The following is a 24,821-nucleotide window of genomic DNA, read 5'->3' as shown; positions in this document are numbered from 1 at the left end:
TAATTGATGTTTCTGGGCTAGTAGTGGTCTCGGGAACAGAGGTTGTGGTTTCACGAATAACTGTGGTAGAAGCTGTGGTCGGGCCAGTTGTTACTACTTTCGGTGGCTTTGTTGTTGATACAGACTGAGATGTTGTTTCCTTTGTGGTTGTTTCAACAGGCGTTGTTTCCTTTGTTGTTGTTGTAACTGGTACAATTGTGGTCGAGGTTTCAACAGTGGGCTTGGAAGAAGTTGATGTTTCTGGGCTAGTAGTGGTCTTGGGAACAGAGGTTGTGGTTTCACGAATAACTGTGGTGGAAGCTGTCGTTGGACCAGTGGTTACTACTTTCGGTGGCTTTGTTGTTGATACAGTCTGAGATGTTGTTTCCTTTGTGGTTGTTTCAACAGGCGTTGTTTCCTTTGTTGTTGTTGTTACCGGTACAATTGTGGTCGAGGTTTCAACAGTGGGCTTGGAAGTAATTGATGTTTCTGGGCTAGTTGTGGTCTCGGGAACAGAGGTTGTGGTTTCACGAATAACTGTGGTAGAAGCTGTGGTCGGACCAGTTGTTACTACTTTCGGTGGCTTTGTTGTTGATACAGACTGAGATGTTGTTTCCTTTGTGGTTGTTTCAACAGGCGTTGTTTCCTTTGTTGTTGTTGTAACTGGTACAATTGTGGTCGAGGTTTCAACAGTGGGCTTGGAAGAAGTTGATGTTTCTGGGCTAGTAGTGGTCTCGAGAACAGAGGTCGTGGTTTCACGAATAACTGTGGTGGAAGCTGTGGTCGGACCAGTTGTTACTACTTTCGGTGGCTTTGTTGTTGATACAGACTGAGATGTTGTTTCCTTTGTGGTTGTTTCAACAGGCGTTGTTTCCTTTGTTGTTGTTGTAACTGGTACAATTGTGGTCGAGGTTTCAACAGTGGGCTTGGAAGAAGTTGATGTTTCTGGGCTAGTAGTGGTCTCGGGAACAGAGGTCGTGGTTTCACGAATAACTGTGGTGGAAGCTGTCGTTGGACCAGTTGTTACTACTTTCGGTGGCTTTGTTGTTGATACAGTCTGAGATGTTGTTTCCTTTGTGGTTGTTTCAACAGGCGTTGTTTCCTTTGTTGTTGTTGTTACCGGTACAATTGTGGTCGAGGTTTCAACAGTGGGCTTGGAAGTAATTGATGTTTCTGGGCTAGTTGTGGTCTCGGGAACAGAGGTCGTGGTTTCACGAATAACTGTGGTAGAAGCTGTGGTCGGACCAGTTGTTACTACTTTCGGTGGCTTTGTTGTTGATACAGACTGAGATGTTGTTTCCTTTGTGGTTGTTTCAACAGGCGTTGTTTCCTTTGTTGTTGTTGTAACTGGTACAATTGTGGTCGAGGTTTCAACAGTGGGCTTGGAAGAAGTTGATGTTTCTGGGCTAGTAGTGGTCTCGGGAACAGAGGTCGTGGTTTCACGAATAACTGTGGTAGAAGCTGTGGTCGGGCCAGTTGTTACTACTTTCGGTGGCTTTGTTGTTGATACAGACTGAGATGTTGTTTCCTTTGTGGTTGTTTCAACAGGCGTTGTTTCCTTTGTTGTTGTTGTAACTGGTACAATTGTGGTCGAGGTTTCAACAGTGGGCTTGGAAGAAGTTGATGTTTCTGGGCTAGTAGTGGTCTCTGGAACAGAGGTCGTGGTTTCACGAATAACTGTGGTGGAAGCTGTCGTTGGACCAGTTGTTACTACTTTCGGTGGCTTTGTTGTTGATACAGTCTGAGATGTTGTTTCCTTTGTGGTTGTTTCAACAGGCGTTGTTTCCTTTGTTGTTGTTGTTACCGGTACAATTGTGGTCGAGGTTTCAACAGTGGGCTTGGAAGTAATTGATGTTTCTGGGCTAGTTGTGGTCTCGGGAACAGAGGTCGTGGTTTCACGAATAACTGTGGTAGAAGCTGTGGTCGGACCACTTGTTACTACTTTCGGTGGCTTTGTTGTTGATACAGACTGAGATGTTGTTTCCTTTGTGGTTGTTTCAACAGGCGTTGTTTCCTTTGTTGTTGTTGTAACTGGTACAATTGTGGTCGAGGTTTCAACAGTGGGCTTGGAAGAAGTTGATGTTTCTGGGCTAGTAGTGGTCTCGGGAACAGAGGTCGTGGTTTCACGAATAACTGTGGTGGAAGCTGTGGTCGGACCAGTTGTTACTACTTTCGGTGGCTTTGTTGTTGATACAGACTGAGATGTTGTTTCCTTTGTGGTTGTTTCAACAGGCGTTGTTTCCTTTGTTGTTGTTGTTACCGGTACAATTGTGGTCGAGGTTTCAACAGTGGGCTTGGAAGTAATTGATGTTTCTGGGCTAGTTGTGGTCTCGGGAACAGAGGTCGTGGTTTCACGAATAACTGTGGTAGAAGCTGTGGTCGGACCAGTTGTTACTACTTTCGGTGGCTTTGTTGTTGATACAGACTGAGATGTTGTTTCCTTTGTGGTTGTTTCAACAGGCGTTGTTTCCTTTGTTGTTGTTGTAACTGGTACAATTGTGGTCGAGGTTTCAACAGTGGGCTTGGAAGAAGTTGATGTTTCTGGGCTAGTAGTGGTCTCTGGAACAGAGGTCGTGGTTTCACGAATAACTGTGGTGGAAGCTGTCGTTGGACCAGTTGTTACTACTTTCGGTGGCTTTGTTGTTGATACAGTCTGAGATGTTGTTTCCTTTGTGGTTGTTTCAACAGGCGTTGTTTCCTTTGTTGTTGTTGTTACCGGTACAATTGTGGTCGAGGTTTCAACAGTGGGCTTGGAAGTAATTGATGTTTCTGGGCTAGTTGTGGTCTCGGGAACAGAGGTCGTGGTTTCACGAATAACTGTGGTAGAAGCTGTGGTCGGACCACTTGTTACTACTTTCGGTGGCTTTGTTGTTGATACAGACTGAGATGTTGTTTCCTTTGTGGTTGTTTCAACAGGCGTTGTTTCCTTTGTTGTTGTTGTAACTGGTACAATTGTGGTCGAGGTTTCAACAGTGGGCTTGGAAGAAGTTGATGTTTCTGGGCTAGTAGTGGTCTCGGGAACAGAGGTCGTGGTTTCACGAATAACTGTGGTGGAAGCTGTCGTTGGACCAGTTGTTACTACTTTCGGTGGCTTTGTTGTTGATACAGTCTGAGATGTTGTTTCCTTTGTGGTTGTTTCAACAGGCGTTGTTTCCTTTGTTGTTGTTGTTACCGGTACAATTGTGGTCGAGGTTTCAACAGTGGGCTTGGAAGAAGTTGATGTTTCTGGGCTAGTAGTGGTCTCGGGAACAGAGGTCGTGGTTTCACGAATAACTGTGGTGGAAGCTGTCGTTGGACCAGTTGTAACTACTTTCGGTGGCTTTGTTGTTGATACAGTCTGAGATGTTGTTTCCTTTGTGGTTGTTTCAACAGGCGTTGTTTCCTTTGTTGTTGTAACTGGTACAATTGTGGTCGAGGTTTCAACAGTGGGCTTGGAAGAAGTTGATGTTTCTGGGCTAGTAGTGGTCTCGGGAATAGAGGTCGTGGTTTCACGAATAACTGTGGTGGAAGCTGTCGTTGGACCAGTTGTTACTACTTTCGGTGGCTTTGTTGTTGATACAGTCTGAGATGTTGTTTCCTTTGTGGTTGTTTCAACAGGCGTTGTTTCCTTTGTTGTTGTTGTAACTGGTACAATTGTGGTCGAGGTTTCAACAGTGGGCTTGGAAGTAGTTGATGTTTCTGGGCTAGTAGTGGTCTCGGGAACAGAGGTCGTGGTTTCACGAATAACTGTGGTGGAAGCTGTCGTTGGACCAGTTGTTACTACTTTCGGTGGCTTTGTTGTTGATACAGTCTGAGATGTTGTTTCCTTTGTGGTTGTTTCAACAGGCGTTGTTTCCTTTGTTGTTGTTGTAACTGGTACAATTGTGGTCGAGGTTTCAACAGTGGGCTTGGAAGTAGTTGATGTTTCTGGGCTAGTAGTGGTCTCGGGAACAGAGGTCGTGGTTTCACGAATAACTGTGGTGGAAGCTGTCGTTGGACCAGTTGTTACTACTTTCGGTGGCTTTGTTGTTGATACAGTCTGAGATGTTGTTTCCTTTGTGGTTGTTTCAACAGGCGTTGTTTCCTTTGTTGTTGTTGTAACTGGTACAATTGTGGTCGAGGTTTCAACAGTGGGCTTGGAAGTAGTTGATGTTTCTGGGCTAGTAGTGGTCTCGGGAACAGAGGTCGTGGTTTCACGAATAACTGTGGTGGAAGCTGTCGTTGGACCAGTTGTTACTACTTTCGGTGGCTTTGTTGTTGATACAGTCTGAGATGTTGTTTCCTTTGTGGTTGTTTCAACAGGCGTTGTTTCCTTTGTTGTTGTTGTAACTGGTACAATTGTGGTCGAGGTTTCAACAGTGGGCTTGGAAGTAGTTGATGTTTCTGGGCTAGTAGTGGTCTCGGGAACAGAGGTCGTGGTTTCACGAATAACTGTGGTAGAAGCTGTGGTCGGGCCAGTTGTTACTACTTTCGGTGGCTTTGTTGTTGATACAGACTGAGATGTTGTTTCCTTTGTGGTTGTTTCAACAGGCGTTGTTTCCTTTGTTGTTGTTGTAACTGGTACAATTGTGGTCGAGGTTTCAACAGTGGGCTTGGAAGAAGTTGATGTTTCTGGGCTAGTAGTGGTCTCGGGAACAGAGGTCGTGGTTTCACGAATAACTGTGGTGGAAGCTGTCGTTGGACCAGTTGTTACTACTTTCGGTGGCTTTGTTGTTGATACAGTCTGAGATGTTGTTTCCTTTGTGGTTGTTTCAACAGGCGTTGTTTCCTTTGTTGTTGTTGTAACTGGTACAATTGTGGTCGAGGTTTCAACAGTGGGCTTGGAAGTAGTTGATGTTTCTGGGCTAGTAGTGGTCTCGGGAACAGAGGTTGTGGTTTCACGAATAACTGTGGTGGAAGCTGTCGTTGGACCAGTTGTTACTACTTTCGGTGGCTTTGTTGTTGATACAGTCTGAGATGTTGTTTCCTTTGTGGTTGTTTCAACAGGCGTTGTTTCCTTTGTTGTTGTTGTAACTGGTACAATTGTGGTCGAGGTTTCAACAGTGGGCTTGGAAGTAGTTGATGTTTCTGGGCTAGTAGTGGTCTCGGGAACAGAGGTTGTGGTTTCACGAATAACTGTGGTAGAAGCTGTGGTCGGGCCAGTTGTTACTACTTTCGGTGGCTTTGTTGTTGATACAGACTGAGATGTTGTTTCCTTTGTGGTTGTTTCAACAGGCGTTGTTTCCTTTGTTGTTGTTGTAACTGGTACAATTGTGGTCGAGGTTTCAACAGTGGGCTTGGAAGAAGTTGATGTTTCTGGGCTAGTAGTGGTCTCGGGAACAGAGGTCGTGGTTTCACGAATAACTGTGGTGGAAGCTGTCGTTGGACCAGTTGTTACTACTTTCGGTGGCTTTGTTGTTGATACAGTCTGTGATGTTGTTTCCTTTGTGGTTTTTTCAACAGGCGTTGTTTCCTTTGTTGTTGTTGTAACTGGTACAATTGTGGTCGAGGTTTCAACAGTGGGCTTGGAAGAAGTTGATGTTTCTGGGCTAGTAGTGGTCTCGGGAACAGAGGTCGTGGTTTCACGAATAACTGTGGTGGAAGCTGTCGTTGGACCAGTTGTTACTACTTTCGGTGGCTTTGTTGTTGATACAGTCTGAGATGTTGTTTCCTTTGTGGTTGTTTCAACAGGCGTTGTTTCCTTTGTTGTTGTTGTAACTGGTACAATTGTGGTCGAGGTTTCAACAGTGGGCTTGGAAGTAGTTGATGTTTCTGGGCTAGTAGTGGTCTCGGGAACAGAGGTCGTGGTTTCACGAATAACTGTGGTAGAAGCTGTGGTCGGGACAGTTGTTACTACTTTCGGTGGCTTTGTTGTTGATACAGACTGAGATGTTGTTTCCTTTGTGGTTGTTTCAACAGGCGTTGTTTCCTTTGTTGTTGTTGTAACTGGTACAATTGTGGTCGAGGTTTCAACAGTGGGCTTGGAAGAAGTTGATGTTTCTGGGCTAGTAGTGGTCTCGGGAACAGAGGTCGTGGTTTCACGAATAACTGTGGTGGAAGCTGTCGTTGGACCAGTTGTTACTACTTTCGGTGGCTTTGTTGTTGATACAGTCTGAGATGTTGTTTCCTTTGTGGTTGTTTCAACAGACGTTGTTTCCTTTGTTGTTGTTGTTACCGGTACAATTGTGGTCGAGGTTTCAACAGTGGGCTTGGAAGTAATTGATGTTTCTGGGCTAGTTGTGGTCTCGGGAACAGAGGTCGTGGTTTCACGAATAACTGTGGTGGAAGCTGTCGTTGGACCAGTTGTTATTACTTTCGGTGGCTTTGTTGTTGATACAGACTGAGATGTTGTTTCCTTTGTGGTTGTTTCAACAGGCGTTGTTTCCTTTGTTGTTGTTGTAACTGGAACAATTGTGGTCGAGGTTTCAACAGTGGGCTTGGAAGAAGTTGATGTTTCTGGGCTAGTAGTGGTCTCGGGAACAGAGGTCGTGGTTTCACGAATAACTGTGGTGGAAGCTGTCGTTGGACCAGTTGTTACTACTTTCGGTGGCTTTGTTGTTGATACAGTCTGAGATGTTGTTTCCTTTGTGGTTGTTTCAACAGGCGTTGTTTCCTTTGTTGTAACTGGTACAATTGTGGTCGAGGTTTCAACAGTGGGCTTGGAAGTAGTTGATGTTTCTGGGCTAGTAGTGGTCTCCGGAACAGAGGTTGTGGTTTCACGAATAACTGTGGTGGAAGCTGTCGTTGGACCAGTTGTTACTACTTTCGGTGGCTTTGTTGTTGATACAGTCTGAGATGTTGTTTCCTTTGTGGTTGTTTCAACAGGCGTTGTTTCCTTTGTTGTTGTTGTAACTGGTACAATTGTGGTCGAGGTTTCAACAGTGGGCTTGGAAGTAGTTGATGTTTCTGGGCTAGTAGTGGTCTCGGGAACAGAGGTTGTGGTTTCACGAATAACTGTGGTAGAAGCTGTGGTCGGGCCAGTTGTTACTACTTTCGGTGGCTTTGTTGTTGATACAGACTGAGATGTTGTTTCCTTTGTGGTTGTTTCAACAGGCGTTGTTTCCTTTGTTGTTGTTGTAACTGGTACAATTGTGGTTGAGGTTTCAACAGTGGGCTTGGAAGAAGTTGATGTTTCTGGGCTAGTAGTGGTCTCGGGAACAGAGGTCGTGGTTTCACGAATAACTGTGGTGGAAGCTGTCGTTGGACCAGTTGTTACTACTTTCGGTGGCTTTGTTGTTGATACAGTCTGTGATGTTGTTTCCTTTGTGGTTGTTTCAACAGGCGTTGTTTCCTTTGTTGTTGTTGTAACTGGTACAATTGTGGTCGAGGTTTCAACAGTGGGCTTGGAAGAAGTTGATGTTTCTGGGCTAGTAGTGGTCTCGGGAACAGAGGTCGTGGTTTCACGAATAACTGTGGTGGAAGCTGTCGTTGGACCAGTTGTTACTACTTTCGGTGGCTTTGTTGTTGATACAGTCTGAGATGTTGTTTCCTTTGTGGTTGTTTCAACAGGCGTTGTTTCCTTTGTTGTTGTTGTAAGTGGTACAATTGTGGTCGAGGTTTCAACAGTGGGCTTGGAAGTAGTTGATGTTTCTGGGCTAGTAGTGGTCTCGGGAACAGAGGTCGTGGTTTCACGAATAACTGTGGTAGAAGCTGTGGTCGGGCCAGTTGTTACTACTTTCGGTGGCTTTGTTGTTGATACAGACTGAGATGTTGTTTCCTTTGTGGTTGTTTCAACAGGCGTTGTTTCCTTTGTTGTTGTTGTTACCGGTACAATTGTGGTCGAGGTTTCAACAGTGGGCTTGGAAGTAGTTGATGTTTCTGGGCTAGTAGTGGTCTCGGGAACAGAGGTCGTGGTTTCACGAATAACTGTGGTGGAAGCTGTCGTTGGACCAGTTGTTACTACTTTCGGTGGCTTTGTTGTTGATACAGTCTGAGATGTTGTTTCCTTTGTGGTTGTTTCAACAGGCGTTGTTTCCTTTGTTGTTGTTGTAACTGGTACAATTGTGGTCGAGGTTTCAACAGTGGGCTTGGAAGTAGATGATGTTTCTGGGCTAGTAGTGGTCTCGGGAACAGAGGTCGTGGTTTCACGAATAACTGTGGTAGAAGCTGTGGTCGGGCCAGTTGTTACTACTTTCGGTGGCTTTGTTGTTGATACAGACTGAGATGTTGTTTCCTTTGTGGTTGTTTCAACAGGCGTTGTTTCCTTTGTTGTTGTTGTAACCGGTACAATTGTGGTCGAGGTTTCAACAGTGGGCTTGGAAGAAGTTGATGTTTCTGGGCTAGTAGTGGTCTCGGGAACAGAGGTCGTGGTTTCACGAATAACTGTGGTGGAAGCTGTCGTTGGACCAGTTGTTATTACTTTCGGTGGCTTTGTTGTTGATACAGACTGAGATGTTGTTTCCTTTGTGGTTGTTTCAACAGGCGTTGTTTCCTTTGTTGTTGTTGTAACTGGTACAATTGTGGTCGAGGTTTCAACAGTGGGCTTGGAAGAAGTTGATGTTTCTGGGCTAGTAGTGGTCTCGGGAACAGAGGTCGTGGTTTCACGAATAACTGTGGTGGAAGCTGTCGTTGGACCAGTTGTTACTACTTTCGGTGGCTTTGTTGTTGATACAGACTGAGATGTTGTTTCCTTTGTGGTTGTTTCAACAGGCGTTGTTTCCTTTGTTGTTGTTGTAACTGGTACAATTGTGGTCGAGGTTTCAACAGTGGGCTTGGAAGAAGTTGATGTTTCTGGGCTAGTAGTGGTCTCGGGAACAGAGGTCGTGGTTTCACGAATAACTGTGGTGGAAGCTGTCGTTGGACCAGTTGTTACTACTTTCGGTGGCTTTGTTGTTGATACAGACTGAGATGTTGTTTCCTTTGTGGTTGTTTCAACAGGCGTTGTTTCCTTTGTTGTTGTTGTAACCGGTACAATTGTGGTCGAGGTTTCAACAGTGGGCTTGGAAGAAGTTGATGTTTCTGGGCTAGTAGTGGTCTCGGGAACAGAGGTCGTGGTTTCACGAATAACTGTGGTGGAAGCTGTCGTTGGACCAGTTGTTATTACTTTCGGTGGCTTTGTTGTTGATACCGACTGAGATGTTGTTTCCTTTGTGGTTGTTTCAACAGGCGTTGTTTCCTTTGTTGTTGTTGTAACTGGTACAATTGTGGTCGAGGTTTCAACAGTGGGCTTGGAAGAAGTTGACGTTTCTGGGCTAGTAGTGGTCTCGGGAACAGAGGTCGTGGTTTCACGAATAACTGTGGTGGAAGCTGTCGTTGGACCAGTTGTTACTACTTTCGGTGGCTTTGTTGTTGATACAGACTGAGATGTTGTTTCCTTTGTGGTTGTTTCAACAGGCGTTGTTTCCTTTGTTGTTGTTGTTGTAACTGGTACAATTGTGGTCGAGGTTTCAACAGTGGGCTTGGAAGTAATTGATGTTTCTGGGCTAGTTGTGGTCTCGGGAACAGAGGTTGTGGTTTCACGAATAACTGTGGTAGAAGCTGTCGTTGGACCAGTTGTTATTACTTTCGGTGGCTTTGTTGTTGATACAGTTTGAGACGTTGTTTCCTTTGTGGTTGTTTCAACAGGTGTTGTTTCCTTTGTTGTTGTTGTTACTGGTACAATTGTGGTCGAGGTTTCAACAGTGGGCTTGGAAGTAATTGATGTTTCTGGGCTAGTTGTGGTCTCGGGAACAGAGGTCGTGGTTTCACGAATAACTGTAGTAGAAGCTGTGGTTGGACCAACAGACTTGGAAGTAACTGTTGTTTCAGGGATAGCTGTGGTCCGTACAGAGGTTGTCGTTACAACAGGTTTGGCAGTTGTCACATTCACCACAGGTATTGTTGTGGTAATCGGTGATCCTGTATGGGAAAAATAAAACAGAAAAAAAAACGTTGACTAGGGGAGTAGGGTTATGATGAATTACAAGAAAACAAAACCTGAAGCTGTTTTGTCATAGAGATTGACAGCTTATTTGTGCTAAAGAATGCCATCTTTTTAATGATTTTTTCTCAAACTATTAGGAATTCTTTGGGCAGATCTATTGAGTAAATAGAGGGTATGCGCATGCTTAAAGTCAATGGCAAATCAAGTGGCAAATCGAGTGGCAAAGTAACATGCAAAGTGAGTTTAACATTGTTTAACGTTGTTTAATGCAATCAGATAGGACTTTTATGTTTGGATGCATGGGCTGTCAAGGCCAGAAAGTAGTTTTTTGCCACTCAGTAGGCATTCCTGCATAACTTCCGGGTTTGAGGATGATGTCACGTGCATACCCTCTATACCCCTAAAATAAAGAAACATCTAAGAAATTCCACAAAAAAAACAAAAACAAAAGAATCTGCTATTTTCACTAGTTTGGGCCCCGGGGAGAAAGTCCTTTGGATACCGAGCTAAAACGTTTGGGAACCAATGTTTTAAATGGCCACATGTACAGTATTTGAATTTTTAGAATCTGTTTGCCCTGGATGTTTTATTAGCATCCTCATAAACATTTATTTCAACATTAGAATCACATTGAGACAGTCTCCTTTACAAGTGTGAACTTGCCAAGAAACAGAAGAATTACACAGCTTTGCCAGACATACAGTGGGCCGAAGTCTACGGACCCCCCATTGAATGCCATTTCTATCTCTGGGACCCCCAATTTATATTGTAAATTTAACTCTGAGAGTGTACAGATGGAACCAAATGGACCCGTCATAGTTACAGATAACTTGGTTCCAAACTATCCTTTAGCTTGGGGGACCCCCCCCCCCCTTGGAACTCCCTCAAGCACCCCTGGGGGGACGTCCCCCGGACCCCACTTTTTTGGGAACCACTGTTCTAAAACATAAAATTTCAACCTCACCAGTTGTGGTGAAAGTGAAGATGGTTGTGGGCTGCATTGTGGTGAAGACGGCGGCGGTGGTTGTGACGGGTGTGGTGAGCGGGGTGGTGGAAGGCATGGGCGTGGTCGTTGGGCACGGATAGATGCTCCTGTGGATGGTGCCGTTGGCCGAGCACACAGCTGTCATGCAGCCGTCGTCTCCGTCCGTGGTGTTGTAGATGGTGGCGCCGTAATGGTAGGTCTGGCCGTTATAGGAGCATGTGCAGCCTATATATAGACACAGGGAAATAATATACGGAAAAGAAGAGGTTGGAGGAGAGTTCCATACTAGAAGGCTTTCTTACCTATATTTGTAGTTGTTACGTCCCCACCAAAGAGGTCCAGGTGTTATTTTGTGCAAAAGCGTATTATTGGCTATTTCCCCTACCATAAGCCCTCAATGAATTGTATTTAATTGCATTGAATTGAATGGGCGCTATGGGGTGTTGTGCTAATTGGCTTATTTCCATCGTTCAAAAATCTATTTATTTTTATATCTTCTCTTCATAATGTAAATAGCATCCCAAGCGGCACACTTTACTACTTATTTTGATGGAAATAAGCAAAATTACACAAAAACCCAACCCCCATTAGCCCTCAATGGGGGTTGGGTTTTTGTGCAATTATTGCATTATTGGCCATTTCCCCTAATAAATAGCCAATAATGCACTTTTGCACAAAATAACAACTTAACATAACAACTACAAATAAAGGTAAGAAAGCCTTCTAGCATGGAATTCTCCTTTAACTCTGTGGTAAACACAAATCTTCATGTTGTGTGATTGTAGAAGCGATATCAATGCAAATATATTTTCCTTACTGTTCACATCGTAGATGCAGCTGATCCCAGACGTGGTACATGAGCTTTGAAATTAGAGGAGAGTTGTGGTTAGAGTTTTTTCTTTGCAATGTTTTCTCTGTCTTTGAGCTCAAATCAATCAATGTTATGATTTGAGCTGTTACATTGGGCACCTTTTTCAAGTATAGGTTAAGACGCTGTGGAATAAAACTGTCCCATCACAACACAAGGACGAGATGATTTGCAGAATTTATATGTTCTTCTAAAACATAAAATTGCACCTCACCAGACAGTGGCCCACCAGACAGTGGCCTTGTGGTTAGAGTGGCCGCCCTGAAACTGGGAGGTTGCCAGGTTGGGTACCAAAGACTGAAAAAATGGGACCCTGCTTGGCACTCAGCATCAAAGGGTTGGATTGGGAGGTCAAATCTACTAAATTATTCCCGAGAGCGGCACACGTACGTTGCTAGTCTGCGGCTCACCGCTCCGAGAGATGGGTCAAATGCGGAGAACAAGTTTCACTGCGGTAATGTGTGTGACAAAATCGTATAACTTTCACTATGATTTACAATTCCCTGGCTATTGCTATGCAACTCAAATGGGGCTGAGTCGGCAGAAGTGGATTTCATCAGGCTTGGGCGTGAGTTCTCTCTAGTCTAGGTCGTCCTCAGACGAGCCCTCCCATCGTCGCTTCATCCCAGTTCTCCATATACATCTGGCCAGTTCGTTGGTACTTTGCTCTCCTGCTTGGGCTGAAGTTCGCATAGACAAATCCGTGGAGCGGTAGCCTGTAGGTCAGGTGTAGGCAATCGATGCTGAGTTGTCAAAAGCTGTGCTTAATGTGACACCTCAGCTATGGCTGCGCCCAGGGAACCCCTCCGTGGATTTGTCTAAATAACGACTCGGGAGTGAGAACGTCACTTCCGCATTGCATATGCCTGGCGTAACATAAACTATGAATTGCATTGATCCCGCAGGGGTAATGAATTGCATTTTTATAGCGCTTTTCCAAGTGCTCAAAGCGCTTTACAATGGTTCATTCATTCATACATTCAAGTTCAGTCATCAAAGGCAGCACAGCAGTTAACACAATCTTTGCAGTAGAACGCGGGACCTCGCTTTTCTCTCCACAACCCGCCTTTGCCAGAACGAGGAAACTCATCTTTGATTAATGTCATTTAATCCAGCAATTAAAAATAATACAAAATATATTTTGTATTATTTTTTACTCACAGCCTACATACAGATCTGACAGATTCTGCTCAACATGAGACAATCTACTGAATACACTTGGTTGCACTTTAACTTTAGCTCTAGTTGCACTTTATATGTCTAGGTAATGATCTGTATCTTGTGATAATGTATATGACATGTACAGTATGTCTCTCGTCGTTGTTGTTGTTGTTGTATGTTTACTGTATTGCGTCTTTTAGAGCTTTTATTATCTGCTGTAAAATTAATTGCCCAGCTTGAGACATATCAATAAACTTGACCTTGACCTTGACAATTATGGTCAAATTGTATTTGTGTAGTGGTGTGATTGTTTGTACGCAACGCACCAGGTGTGGCAGTTCTCGGAGGGCACCTTGCCGCCGATGTCGTAATGGGTCCCCTGGTGGTCGAAGCATCCACACTGTTCCCTGGACACACACTTCATGGAGTCCTCGTCAAAGTATGGCTGGCTGGGAGGACACTGAGGATAGCAGCCTGGAAAACGGTCACACACACACACACACACACACACACACACACACACAATCGTTCACTGTCTGTGACAATAGGGATTCAACGATATGAATATTTCATGGCACCGTTATTTCCGGCCAAAAAAGTTGATGTTTTATTTAATTCATCATATATACTGTCGGTTTCTGCCCCGACAGCATATGCAATGTGGCCCTCTGGAGTGAGTGTGGAAATATTGTGGCCCTCGACTCCATCATCCCTGGTCTAGGGGGAGAGCTTCCCATCGCCTAATGGTGACAGTCGCAACGGTGCACCTTATTGTCTTAAAGGGACATTTCACTGCTGAAAGAAACTGCAGTCACTCAGGGCTCCATTTTCGTCACCGCTAAACCCCTTACCCCTAAACATCTTTGCCTTCTTTTACTATTTTGAAATAGTTTTTGAATAGTTCAACTAGCTAAAAAAATGTTTAGCAAAATAGTAAAAAAAAAAAAAAAGGCAAAGAGGTTTAGGGATAAGGGGTTTAGCTGTGACGAAAATGGAGCCCTCCATGTTAATAGTGTTTGTAGTAGATAACAGTAGCACAATTTGAAATGTGCACCCTATGGCCAGAAGAATAATGAAGTCTGTGTGTGTTGACACAGTGTGTGTTGGGCTTGTCTGGATTGCTGAATTCCTACAATGACCATTATGCTTTGATACACTGCCCCTCCTTGTGGAGAGTGTGGGAGGCTGTGTGGAGGTGTGACTTCAATAAAATACCTAGTAAAAACACACGTTACACACATAATAACCCCAAGGAAAGTGTTTCTTGTGTTCTAAACATCATTCAAATAAGATCTGGTTGCAAAAGGTGAAGTTGCCCTTTAAGTCTTGTGTAAGGTCTTGTGCCAGACAGTGGCCTTGTGGTTAGAGTGTCCGCCCTGAAACTGGGAGGTCGGGGTTCGATCCCTGGCCGGGTCATACCAAAGACTGTAGAAAATGAAATAAATGTCACTGCGGTAACGTGTGTGACGAATCGTACGACTTTGACTTTGATACATAACCAGCAGACACTGGGATGAGGATCGCAGAGACCGTCAACATTAGGGTGGGAGCAGGTAAATTGTGCCTGACCATAGAGGGCTTAGTCTGAAATGGGAGCCAGCGCAAGGTCAGTAGCCTGGCAGCAGCATTCTGGACTAGTTGTAGGCGGTCCAGAGATGATTTAGAGAGGGACAAGTGAAGAGAAATATAGTTGAAAGCGTGAGGACACAAATGCATGGACGTTCATGTTACCTTCCAGTGCAGTGATGAGGCTGGAACAGTTTCCCGACGGGTTCCTGCACGACTTCATGCACGGCGCACCGCAAGGCTTGTAATGCCACTCACAACCATCGGGGGAGTTGTAGTAGTCACAGAAGATGGCTGTGAGGGAGGGAGGGAGCAGAGAGCGTGTGTTACTCCACGGGAATGTGATGCAAAAGAATCCAGTCCTTGACCCATTTAGACCGTATGGGACGTGTGGTTACGTCATAGATAATCCAACCGATGGATTTGCGAGGACACGTCCTAGCACATTTTCATTAATATCAAACGAGAGAAAAATATTCCGATTTTTATTTTCTGTTTTGAGGGGGTTGGCCTCTCCTTCTGAACCATGCTGTTTGCGCATGCGCGTTGTCGTTCACTTCCCTGTTTACCGCTCAGAAAGAAAGGCTCGTAGCTCTCCGTGGTTTTGACCAGATGGATATACTTTAAGCTCTTAATGTCTGACTTAAACATGCCTCTCGTTCAAACTATGAACGCGAGGGATTATCCAGCTACTTTATCGTAATCATAGCGAGGTAAGCAAGCAACATTATTTCTCCCGTTTTTTTTGTACGGAACGGAAGGGGGGGGGAGGGGGGCTTTCAGAGTAAAAGCTGCCATATCTGCACGGCATGCCCCCCGAGCTGCTATTTTGAAAGAAATCCCGGCGCCGATTGTGTTAAAGAGACATGTTATTATGATATCCTCATGCAAGCCCATGCATTCATATTCATGCAAGTATACTGTGTAATAGGAGTGGATGGACAGCCTTCTTACGGCAGACTTTGGGGGTCCTCCAGTTGACGCAGGCCCCCGCCTCGTTGCAGGCCTTGGCGTAGGCGGCCACGGCCGTGCAGAAGCACTCGCAGTCTCCGCCCGTGTCACACGCACACGAGTCCGTGACGCAGGAGGCATAGTACGCTGCCGGGTCCACCTGAAACACACGTTATTTCATTAACAGGTCGTTTTTCGAGGAAGCAATCGGATTTGGTTGAAAAACAGCCTTCTAGCCGTGGGAGAGATCTCAGTGATCTGAGAGCAGTTATATACGTTATATACTGTTATATACAGTTATATATACTGCCTGATGCTTTAATTAAAACCTTGATCAGTCCAGCAGGGGGGATCCTTAAGTAGAGCACTCAGTGAGTGGGTCTATTTTGTTTCTGCCTGATGGCTGATTAAAAATTCAGATCACCAGGTCTTAACAAAAGTACCCATGGAGTAAGAAAGACAAACAGAGAAAATACAATGCAGACGAACAGAAACAAGCTATAACTAAAACCACAGAAAGGCAGAGTGGTAAAAAAAAGGAGTGAGAATGAAAGAGATAGTTTTTAAGGGGTTAGAATAGAATAAGTGCAAAAGAACAGAGTCTGTTTCTCTTTTTTTTTTAATATATTATTTTTTATCCCACGATTTTGTAACCCATTTTTCACCCCTGTGTCAATCATCTAATGTCATCCTGGGCTCTACACACCCTCCACCAACCTAGTCCCCATTATATGGGGGACAAGGGGAGAGCAACGGACTTGAACTCATGCTTCCTTCATGCCTGAGTGTCCAAGTTGCTCCTTTACACCTGACAGAGGGGAGTTTCCCTGGTTGGACGTATAGCGCGTGGAATGAACACGTTATTCCAACCAGTTCCTTTCCCCTCCATCAGGCGCCCCGCGGCTGGCCAGGGGGAGGCAGTTTTACAGTGTGTTTCTCTACTGTGAAGTGTATGCAAAGTTTAAACAGCTGTGGAGCTGTCTCTGCGACCGTGATCGACGACACGGTCGTCAAATTAGGAATGTGACAATCTCCACAAATTCAATGCTTCATAATAGGGTGTGTTTAAATGATAATAAATAAGTCACGTTTTGAGCGAACTAACAACTAAGACATAAAATATAACAAATACGTACATAGTACAATACGTCAATCTGTTACTTATGGCTTATGGCCTATAAAACATTATGCAGTTTATTGCCTGTGCTCACAGTTATTAGGCTAATATGTTTATGCTGCATAATTTAGGCGATATTGGGCTGTTATATGAGTTACCTCCCACATCTATTACTGTAAGCATCTTGCGTGCGTGCGTGTGTGCGTGCGTGCATGTAATTGTGGTTGGCTTACACCGAGGACAACTTAGGAAATAATTATTTCATGTACTATGCTCTTGTCTCATGTTGTGGTGACGTGGTGTGTGCTCACGTGCGTGCACGCATGTGTGTGTGCGTGCGTGCGTGTGTGTGTGTGTGACTGTTGTGTGTGTGTGTGTGTGAGTGCGTGTGACTGTGTGTGTGTGTGTGTGTGTGTGTGCGCGCGCGTGCGTGCTGCCGTCACATAAAGTTACCATAGAATGGCAGGCGTGGAAGGTGTCACTGTTGATGACGCTGCACTGCTTCTGGGCCCAGGCCGCCCTGTAGGGATTGGCCGAGCAGGCGTCGCCGGTCGCCACGGCGTCGGGGCAGGAGGCCGCCGTCTTCCAGCTGTTGCCGAACGCCACGGCGTCCACCACCGTCTCCGAGCCGCGCGTGGTGAAGTCGTTCTTGCTGTTGCCGTCGTAGTTCCCGCACAGGCCGCACACGTGACCCTGTAGGAGGAAAACAAACAACACCGCTACAGGGTCACCACCGGAGGTCACTGAAGTTCTACATTTTCAAGTGTTTTAGATAAGAGAGAGACACTCAAGAGGCACTCAGAGTTAAAGCGAGGAAATAACTTTGAGTGCCTTGGATCATCTCTGTTTGATCCGTGTTTCTTTTTATTAATGTTTATTTCACCTTTATTTTACCAGTAAAAACACATTGAGACTCATGCGACCTCTTTTACATGTGGGAACTGCAGGCCAAGAGGCAGAAATAAAATGACACTTCAACACCACATCGTCAATGTTACATTTTGGACCAGCAAGTACACAACATCCATAATACACCTCAAAGTATACCTATGAATAAATACAACACCTCACCAAAGTCCTACTTTTTTAGTAGCAGGGCAAAAATACACAATATGCACCATCTGAACCGACATAATAAATATATAGGCATGAACATATAGGCTAGTACATATCCAAACACGTGCAGGTGTTGGACTGTACACATCTGTACATCCTTTTGAAAAGGGAACTTTCAAAGACAATTTTTTGTCTGGACCAAGCGCCAAAGAAGGCCAGACATGTTTTACCCCCCTCGTATTTGAATGAGCACCTATTTTACCATTATCACTTTTTTTATATTCCCTCTTTTTCTCCATGTCTTTCTTGTTGTTGTGGTATTTGAGAGTAAAATCCCACATTTTGAGAACCACCTGCTATATAAACAGAAGACTAGTACGTGTCGTGCACCTGGTACTTGGGGCCGAGTTTGATGAAGAGGCTGGTCTTCTGGTCCCACATGAGGACCAGTCCAGGCTGGATGGTCAGAACCAGGTACAATCCCATCTTGCGGATCTGAGACGGAAGCATGTCGCTGCTTCCCTTCACCACCTTGTATCCTCCGTCCGTCAGGTGGAACTCGCTGGCCTGGAGGAGAGAGAGAGAGAGAGAGAGAGAGAGAGAGAGAGGTCACATTCCAAAAAAAATGGAAATCGGTCGCGGAACAATGCCGGTGTCGGAATTGTTATTACTCCTCAATATCAGTAGTAGTGGCCTCACAAAACCTGTAGGAGTGAAGTTGAAGGGTTTAGTGCTCTTCACGTGCGTGCGTGCTTGTTCTCCTTACCCCCAGGAAGATCTTGATGGACTTGGAGCAGGTGGTTCCTGTGGTTCCACAGGGAACGTTCTCGGTGATCACTCTGAAGCTCCCGCTGGCCTGCTGACTGCCACAGTAGTCCTGGAGAACATCACAGAACATTATGGAACATGACAAAACATTCTGAAGCTTCTGCTGACTGCCACAGTAGTCCTGGAAGAACATCACAGACCATTATGGAACATGACAGAACATCTGAAGCTTCTGCTGACTGCCACAGTAGTCCTGGAGAACATCACAGACCATTATGGAACATGACAGAACATCTGAAGCTTCTGCTGACTGCCACAGTAGTCCCGGGGTAGAACATTACAGCCACATTACAGAACATTATATACACAGCTCGGTTTAATGCTTGATTGTGATTGGTCAATCGCTGAATTCAGCGGTCTGTTATTTTCTGGATAATGACCGCTCCCGGCGCTCCGCTCAATAACAGACCGTTACTGTCCAATCAAAGAAAGCCTCAGAGCACCTGCTGCTCTGCGGTTGATTGTTTTTCGCCGTATATATGCAACATGGCAGCACAATGTAATTTACAACTAAACGTCACTCTCAAGAATGTTTTTGAAAACGATGTAAACAAGAAATAGAAAATACAGTAGGCCTAACTGAATATTGATTCTATTTTTTATCAACACTTGTTTTACGAGGCGACACGTTCCACTCATGGACACACCTGGCTAATGGACTGCTTAAGCTTTCATCGCCGTGAGCAATGAAATCCTTCGTTTTATTGTTACTTTTGGGTCCATTTATTAATTTCATTATTAAGTATAGCCAAATAATAACTTCAGGATCTAATCACCACCCTGTCAGGGTTTAATTAGACCTGAGGACGATTCTACAAAATGTCTTCTAAATCCTGACAGTTTTCTGAAAAACCCATGTTTCTATGTCAGTCATTCTGAAACATTTCCATGTCAAGGACCCCAAAAATATATGTATTTGGCCGCCCGCATCTGAAAATATGTTGTTCCAGGCCGGGACAACCCAGAAGCAAAGATTTAAGTTAAAAACGTTCTGAAAGAATTCAAAGATTTGCACTATTTTCACGATTTTTGTGCCGCGCTATGAGCTTGTAGATCTGCTATTTCTCAATATCTAAAGTATAACATAATGCTTAAAACACCAAAAGGGGTTCCCGACCAGAATGGGTTAATTCTCAACAATGACCGGCTCGCCATCAATTATCCCTTGCTTTGTGTGAATTTCTGCCTCCGTGGGGGGTATTTATTTATATGCAAATATCATGACCAATTGCATTGCGCGACTAAACAATGAGCATCAATGATGATGTTTATAGGTGAGAAAAGAACAGAAAAAATATTAAGTATTAATTAAGTAATTAATTCAAATAAAGATGTTGGACCAAAAGCATCGCTGCAGGGGCTTGCAGGGTTAAAGAACATTACAGAACGGACTGCCATAATAGACCTGAGATGTGCACACACACGCACACGCACACACAAACACACACGCACACGCACACACGCACACACACACGCACACACACACACACACACACACGCGCACACACGTGAGTATACCTGCAGCAGCGTGTATTCACACATCCCGCTGAACTCGAACCTCTTGTCATCAAAGGTGACGTAGTGTCCGTCGCCGTAGATGCCACAGGTGGCGTCACACTGGTTGTTGGTGCACGTGAACTTCTGGCCTCCGCATGAACTGAGCACATGCACGCGCACACGCACACGCACACACACACGCACACACACACACACACACACACACACACACACACACACAGGCACACAGTCAATAATTCATTCACACGTTGTCTGGAACAGTGACTCTAACCTGTGGGCGTGCATATAGGCTGGTAAGGGTATTGCAAGTGTGCAGGGTGCCCAAAAAATGGGCTATAAACACTATGATTGGAATGAAAAACATATATATATATCTTTTTTTTTCATAAACCTTGAAATATGTGTTTTCATTGTGGCACAGGATGACATGCTCATTGTATCATGAAGACATTCATACCATGATTTATAAATGTAACCTTTACCGTGCCTTCTTGTATGGTCTCGTTTATGCGGACATATACATTGTGCGTGCGTGCGTGCGTGCGTGCGTGCGCGTGTTACAGATATACATACCAGGTGTTACATCCCACAGTCAGAGTCTCTCCAGGTTGGTAGGTCCTTCCGTTGTGCACACAGGGACAGCTGGTCTCCTTAACGCAGCCTCCCTTCCCATTGGACACCAGACCACTAGGACATACGCAGCCTGACGAGCAGCCTACGCTCACCTGCGGAAACACACAGCAAAGCACTTACACTACTGTTTGGGTGGCATGCAGTATGCGGTATAGGACGGTGGCAGTGAGTTTTGTTTTTGTTTTGGAAGAGTTATCGGTTGAAAGGACATAGGCCTACATGTGAATTCATTCATTTTACCAGTAGTATTATTTTACTCCTTTGGTCCACCCAATTCACCTTTAGCAAAGCCCCGCCCTCTCCCACTTAGACACTCCCACTTGGACACTTTCCTGCCAGGCTCATTCATTCCAATGTAAATATCATGGATTTTACACATTAAATATACTGGTTCATTTTTCGAACCAGACCTTCAAAATCTCTTCCGAATCCATCAACAATAAGGCCTGCCATATATGCGCTGGAAAAATATGTGCGTGGCATTACTTTTTTTTAAATAATGTTTGTCTATCCCATGCTATGCTTAGCAGTGATTGGACCATAGCAGTTTTGGGGAGGGGCTTAGCTATAGGTCAACCTTGGACTGCGTGCGTGCGTGTGTGTACCTACACAGTTCATGTCCAGAGTGTTGCAGCTCTTCTGGCATTCAGTTCCAGTGGCACCAGGAGCAGCGGTGGAGCAGTCAAAGTGAACCATGGGAGATTTACATGTTCTCACATCTGTATACACCAAATACAAATCCCATTATACAACCAGAATTAACCAATAGCTATGTTATTGTTATTTTGTTGCTGCCTATTTTTGTTTTATTGTATGCACTGTACAGTACCCAAAAACCTACCTTCTTTGGGTTTGGTCCTGCCATGACATTTGAGAACTCCTGCTCTGCAAATGCTGTAAGAACATGATGTAGTACTAATGAGCTGAGTTGATGGAATTATGAACCTTTAATAATAACCTATACAATATCTGGGTGAGAACTCAATGGCGAAGTTATAGAATATAAACAACTAATATGCAAGACAAGTACGTATTTTTCTAGACAAAATGGGGCTGTGTTTTGCGTGTCTTAAGTACCAGGTCTTATTACTCAACTTAAGACCTGGAGGCGTGGTCAATGCCATTTGGCTATTCTGAGTGGCCAAAGAGCATTGACCACGCTCCTGCATTATGTACAAATTCAAAACAGGTGGTATATACGCATGGGCTGTTTGTTAGCCTGTTGAGTGATAGTCAACAAGCACTTCCAAACTCCAACACTTCCTCTCTGCAAGGAATTTCTTGACATAAAGTAGCTCATAACATGTGGATCTTTATTAAACAAACACATTGCCGATAGAAAGAGGATAATTCAAGCTTTCCGTACAGCTGCAATGTTGGTGAGTTTTCACGTTATTTAATACAATTAAATAGGACTTTTCTGTTTGGATGAATGGGCTGTTCTATGGGGAAGAAAGTTGCACCTGGTTAGTTAGCACCTAGCCTGAGCTAACGTGTTAAGTTTCTGGTCTATAGGGGTGGGTCGCGGCTGAGATTTGCGCACGCCCTGATTGGATCTCACCGATCTGTCCGTCAGCCCTGGCCACTCCTCTCCCACCTAGTGAAGCGCTATACGTCACATAATTTGGAGCGACACCCACCCGGAAGCGTTGACTCCCACTTCTAGACCAAGGCATGAGCCAATGCATTCCTCCAGGCTTTCATTTTTCGCGCAGACGAAATGAAAGCCTGCAGGGTATCGAGGCTAGTTAGCACCTTGCTGGCAATAGAGCGCCGCAGTCCCGCCCCCTTTCAGCGAGTGGCCCAGGAAGTGGAAGCCCCATGCATTCTCCCATCGGCACTTTTAATATAATAAATAAATATTAAATAATAATAATAAAAATAAAACAAATAGTGTTGTCTCCTGACTTTCTTTTCTTCTTTCTAATGATTTGATCGTCCCAAAACATTGTGTTCATTGTCATGATTCGTCACGATCCGAATTGGCTTTGTCCGCGGCGTATAACCGTCTTTAAATAAATTATATTAAAAGTGCCGATGGGAGAATGCATGGGGCTTCCACTTCCTGGGCCACTCGCTTTTCTGAAAGGGGGCGGGGACTGCGGCGCTCTATTAAGATGGCAGCATATCATCAATGGGTGTGTGCGGCGTGTTTTTGTTTGTTTGTTTGTTTACCACGTGGAGCCGTCTCTGGTGACGGTCTGCCCGGGCGGGATGACGTCCTCGTCCTCGTCGTAGCAGTGGCAGCTGGCTCTGGGCACGCAGTGGGCCTCGTGGTTCAGATAGGTGCCCTCGGCGCAGCCGCAGCCGTCGACGCCGGGCAGTGCCTGCTCCGACTGGCACGACTGGTCGGTCCGGCCGAGGGAGTGACAGGTCCGCCCGCACGTCGTCATGTTGTAGCCGTACACCGTGCGCTCTGGGCACGTCGTGGTGTACTTATCTGCGAGTGGGTGGAAAGTGTAACTTAGTGCTGCAGCTTAACCCATTCTGACCTGAGATCAGATTCATACGAGGTTTCCGCTGGACACACACTGGTCTGATGAACCCATTCTGACCTGAGATCAGATTCTAAAAATGTCAAGTCGTTCTTCGATTTTTCAAAAAAATAGCAGACCTACAAGCTCGTAGCTTGAGCTATGAGCTTGTAGATCTGCTATTTTTCAATAGCTAAAGCATAACATAATGCTATAACACCAAAATGGGTTCCCGTTCAGAATGGGTTAAAGGTATATTCAGTGATTTCACTCAAAAAAACCTTAAGGTTTCGTTTTTGCCTTGGGACCCAAGCCTTTCATCCAATCAGGATAGAGAACCAAAAACGAAACCTAATGTTTTTTGACCCCCCCCAGGGGTTAACTGGGGACAGGGAGGAACTCCTTATATGGTCAGCACACTCTATAGTAGAGAGGATTATCACAACAAAACAAAAAAAATAAGTGATATTTGAATTAAGTGAAATCACTGAATATACCTTTAAAGGACCACTTCACCACTTTTCAACCTAACTTCATTATAATAGGTCCTCACTGATAATCGTGAGGAGAATGGCGCAATTTCTTTCTATACTCGGTCTGTGTCTCATAGGAGGGCTGTGTGGGCAGTTCAGAAACCGTCTTCCAGTGACATCATCGATGGGGAATGCGAGCTAATAGAAACGGCAGGCTTTCTATAGTCCTGAAAAGTTGCAATGCGAGAATGGAAGCCATCGTTCTCACGATAATGAAAATCTAAACATTTTTGTAAAATCATCTTGTTTGAAAAAAAAAAAAAAGCCTAATGATGATGTCACTGGAAGACGGTTTCTAAACTGCCCACAGCCCTCCTATGAGACACACTACATAACGTGTATAGCTTTGTGTGTTTGAGTGTCTATATGCATTGTTTGTATGTAAGTGTGTTTGTATTGTCTATAAATGTAATTACACACTGGAATCGGATTGATACTTGCATTACTCGGCATCGACCGATGCACATAACCAAGATATAAGTGTTATTTTGTTCCCTCGGCGTTGTTTTGTTTGTTCTCTTGTTGAGCTCTATATGTTCTTTTGTCTTTGTTGTTTTTCTTTATTTTCTTTTTTCTTTTGGTTGTAATCATGGTGATATAAAATGTATGGTTGGTAGCAGCATCAATTAGATGGGTTTTTTTATGATAGGGGCAGGTATAAATAAGATTTATCATCTTCCTGCTCCTTTTCTTTTCCGCTATGGAATATGTAAAAAAAAATAAGTACAAAGTAAAATGTATATAATCATGTAAAAAACATAATCTGAAATGAAATAAATAAACATGAAATGAAATTAAATCTAACCAAGTTGTAGATATGATAATGTAAAAATGGCATGTCTGTGCTTGCTAAGATGTTGATGACCTCAGAAGTATATTAACGTGTGTTTGCGTGCGTGCGTGCGTGCATGTGTTTGTGCGTGCGTGCATGCGTGTACGTACTACACATGTTGTGTCTCCATCCGTTGAGCTGCACTCCGGCCGCAGAACACGCGTGCACGTATGCGGCCACCGCTGCACACATGCAGTCCTCGCTCTTCTCACAGTTACAGCTGTCATACATGCAGTTCTGTCGACGCAGAAGCAGAATGAGGTTAGTCTACACCAGGGGTGTACCCAAAAGGTATATAGATCGTGATCTATACCAGTATAGATCACAAAGGCTGTGCAGGTATAGAGCAACATGACATGGCCCTAAAAAAAACATAATATCATTTAAATATAATAATATATAATTTGGCATCTGACACTTGAATTAAGGTGACTTGACATAAAAAATGGCCTGTTAACCCACAAAAACAGATTACTTTGTTTTCAAGAGCGTCAAGCACA

At 44.5% G+C, this 24,821-nt stretch overlaps 2 protein-coding genes across 2 annotated transcripts in view; both read right to left on the bottom strand.

Moving 5' to 3' along the window:
• Positions 1–9,359: 9,359 nt before the first annotated feature.
• LOC308313818 (mucin-5B-like) lies at positions 9,360–13,274 on the bottom strand (the record flags this gene model as incomplete). Its single annotated transcript, XM_080761147.1, has 5 exons — positions 13,140–13,274; positions 11,602–11,645; positions 10,764–11,009; positions 9,655–9,774; positions 9,360–9,370 (listed from the first exon to the last, which is right to left on the bottom strand). The coding sequence occupies exons 1-5, from the start codon at positions 13,235–13,237 to the stop codon at positions 9,360–9,362; spliced, it is 519 nt and encodes a 172-aa protein (XP_080617273.1). The 5' UTR covers positions 13,238–13,274.
• Positions 13,275–13,530: 256 nt separating this feature from the next.
• LOC308313817 (mucin-5AC-like) overlaps positions 13,531–24,821 on the bottom strand; it is a gene marked incomplete at both ends in the record, with an annotated part of 48,591 nt that continues 37,300 nt past the window's right edge. Inside the window, 12 exons of the mRNA XM_080761146.1 lie at positions 13,531–13,553; positions 14,545–14,673; positions 15,334–15,490; positions 16,901–17,140; positions 17,894–18,070; positions 18,270–18,380; positions 19,850–19,988; positions 20,423–20,574; positions 21,092–21,201; positions 21,324–21,376; positions 22,658–22,922; positions 24,432–24,558. Of these exons, the coding sequence (XP_080617272.1) occupies positions 13,531–13,553; positions 14,545–14,673; positions 15,334–15,490; positions 16,901–17,140; positions 17,894–18,070; positions 18,270–18,380; positions 19,850–19,988; positions 20,423–20,574; positions 21,092–21,201; positions 21,324–21,376; positions 22,658–22,922; positions 24,432–24,558 (1,683 nt within the window). The remainder of the gene's footprint in view (positions 13,554–14,544; positions 14,674–15,333; positions 15,491–16,900; positions 17,141–17,893; positions 18,071–18,269; positions 18,381–19,849; positions 19,989–20,422; positions 20,575–21,091; positions 21,202–21,323; positions 21,377–22,657; positions 22,923–24,431; positions 24,559–24,821) is intronic.

Source organism: Protomyctophum bolini (assembly GCF_963924005.1).
Source record: "Protomyctophum bolini genome assembly, chromosome: 4".
In the NCBI taxonomy this organism is placed as follows: Eukaryota; Metazoa; Chordata; class Actinopteri; order Myctophiformes; family Myctophidae; genus Protomyctophum; species Protomyctophum bolini.
The sequence above is the reverse complement of the archived record's forward strand: the minus strand, read 5'-3'. Positions and strand labels throughout refer to the sequence as shown.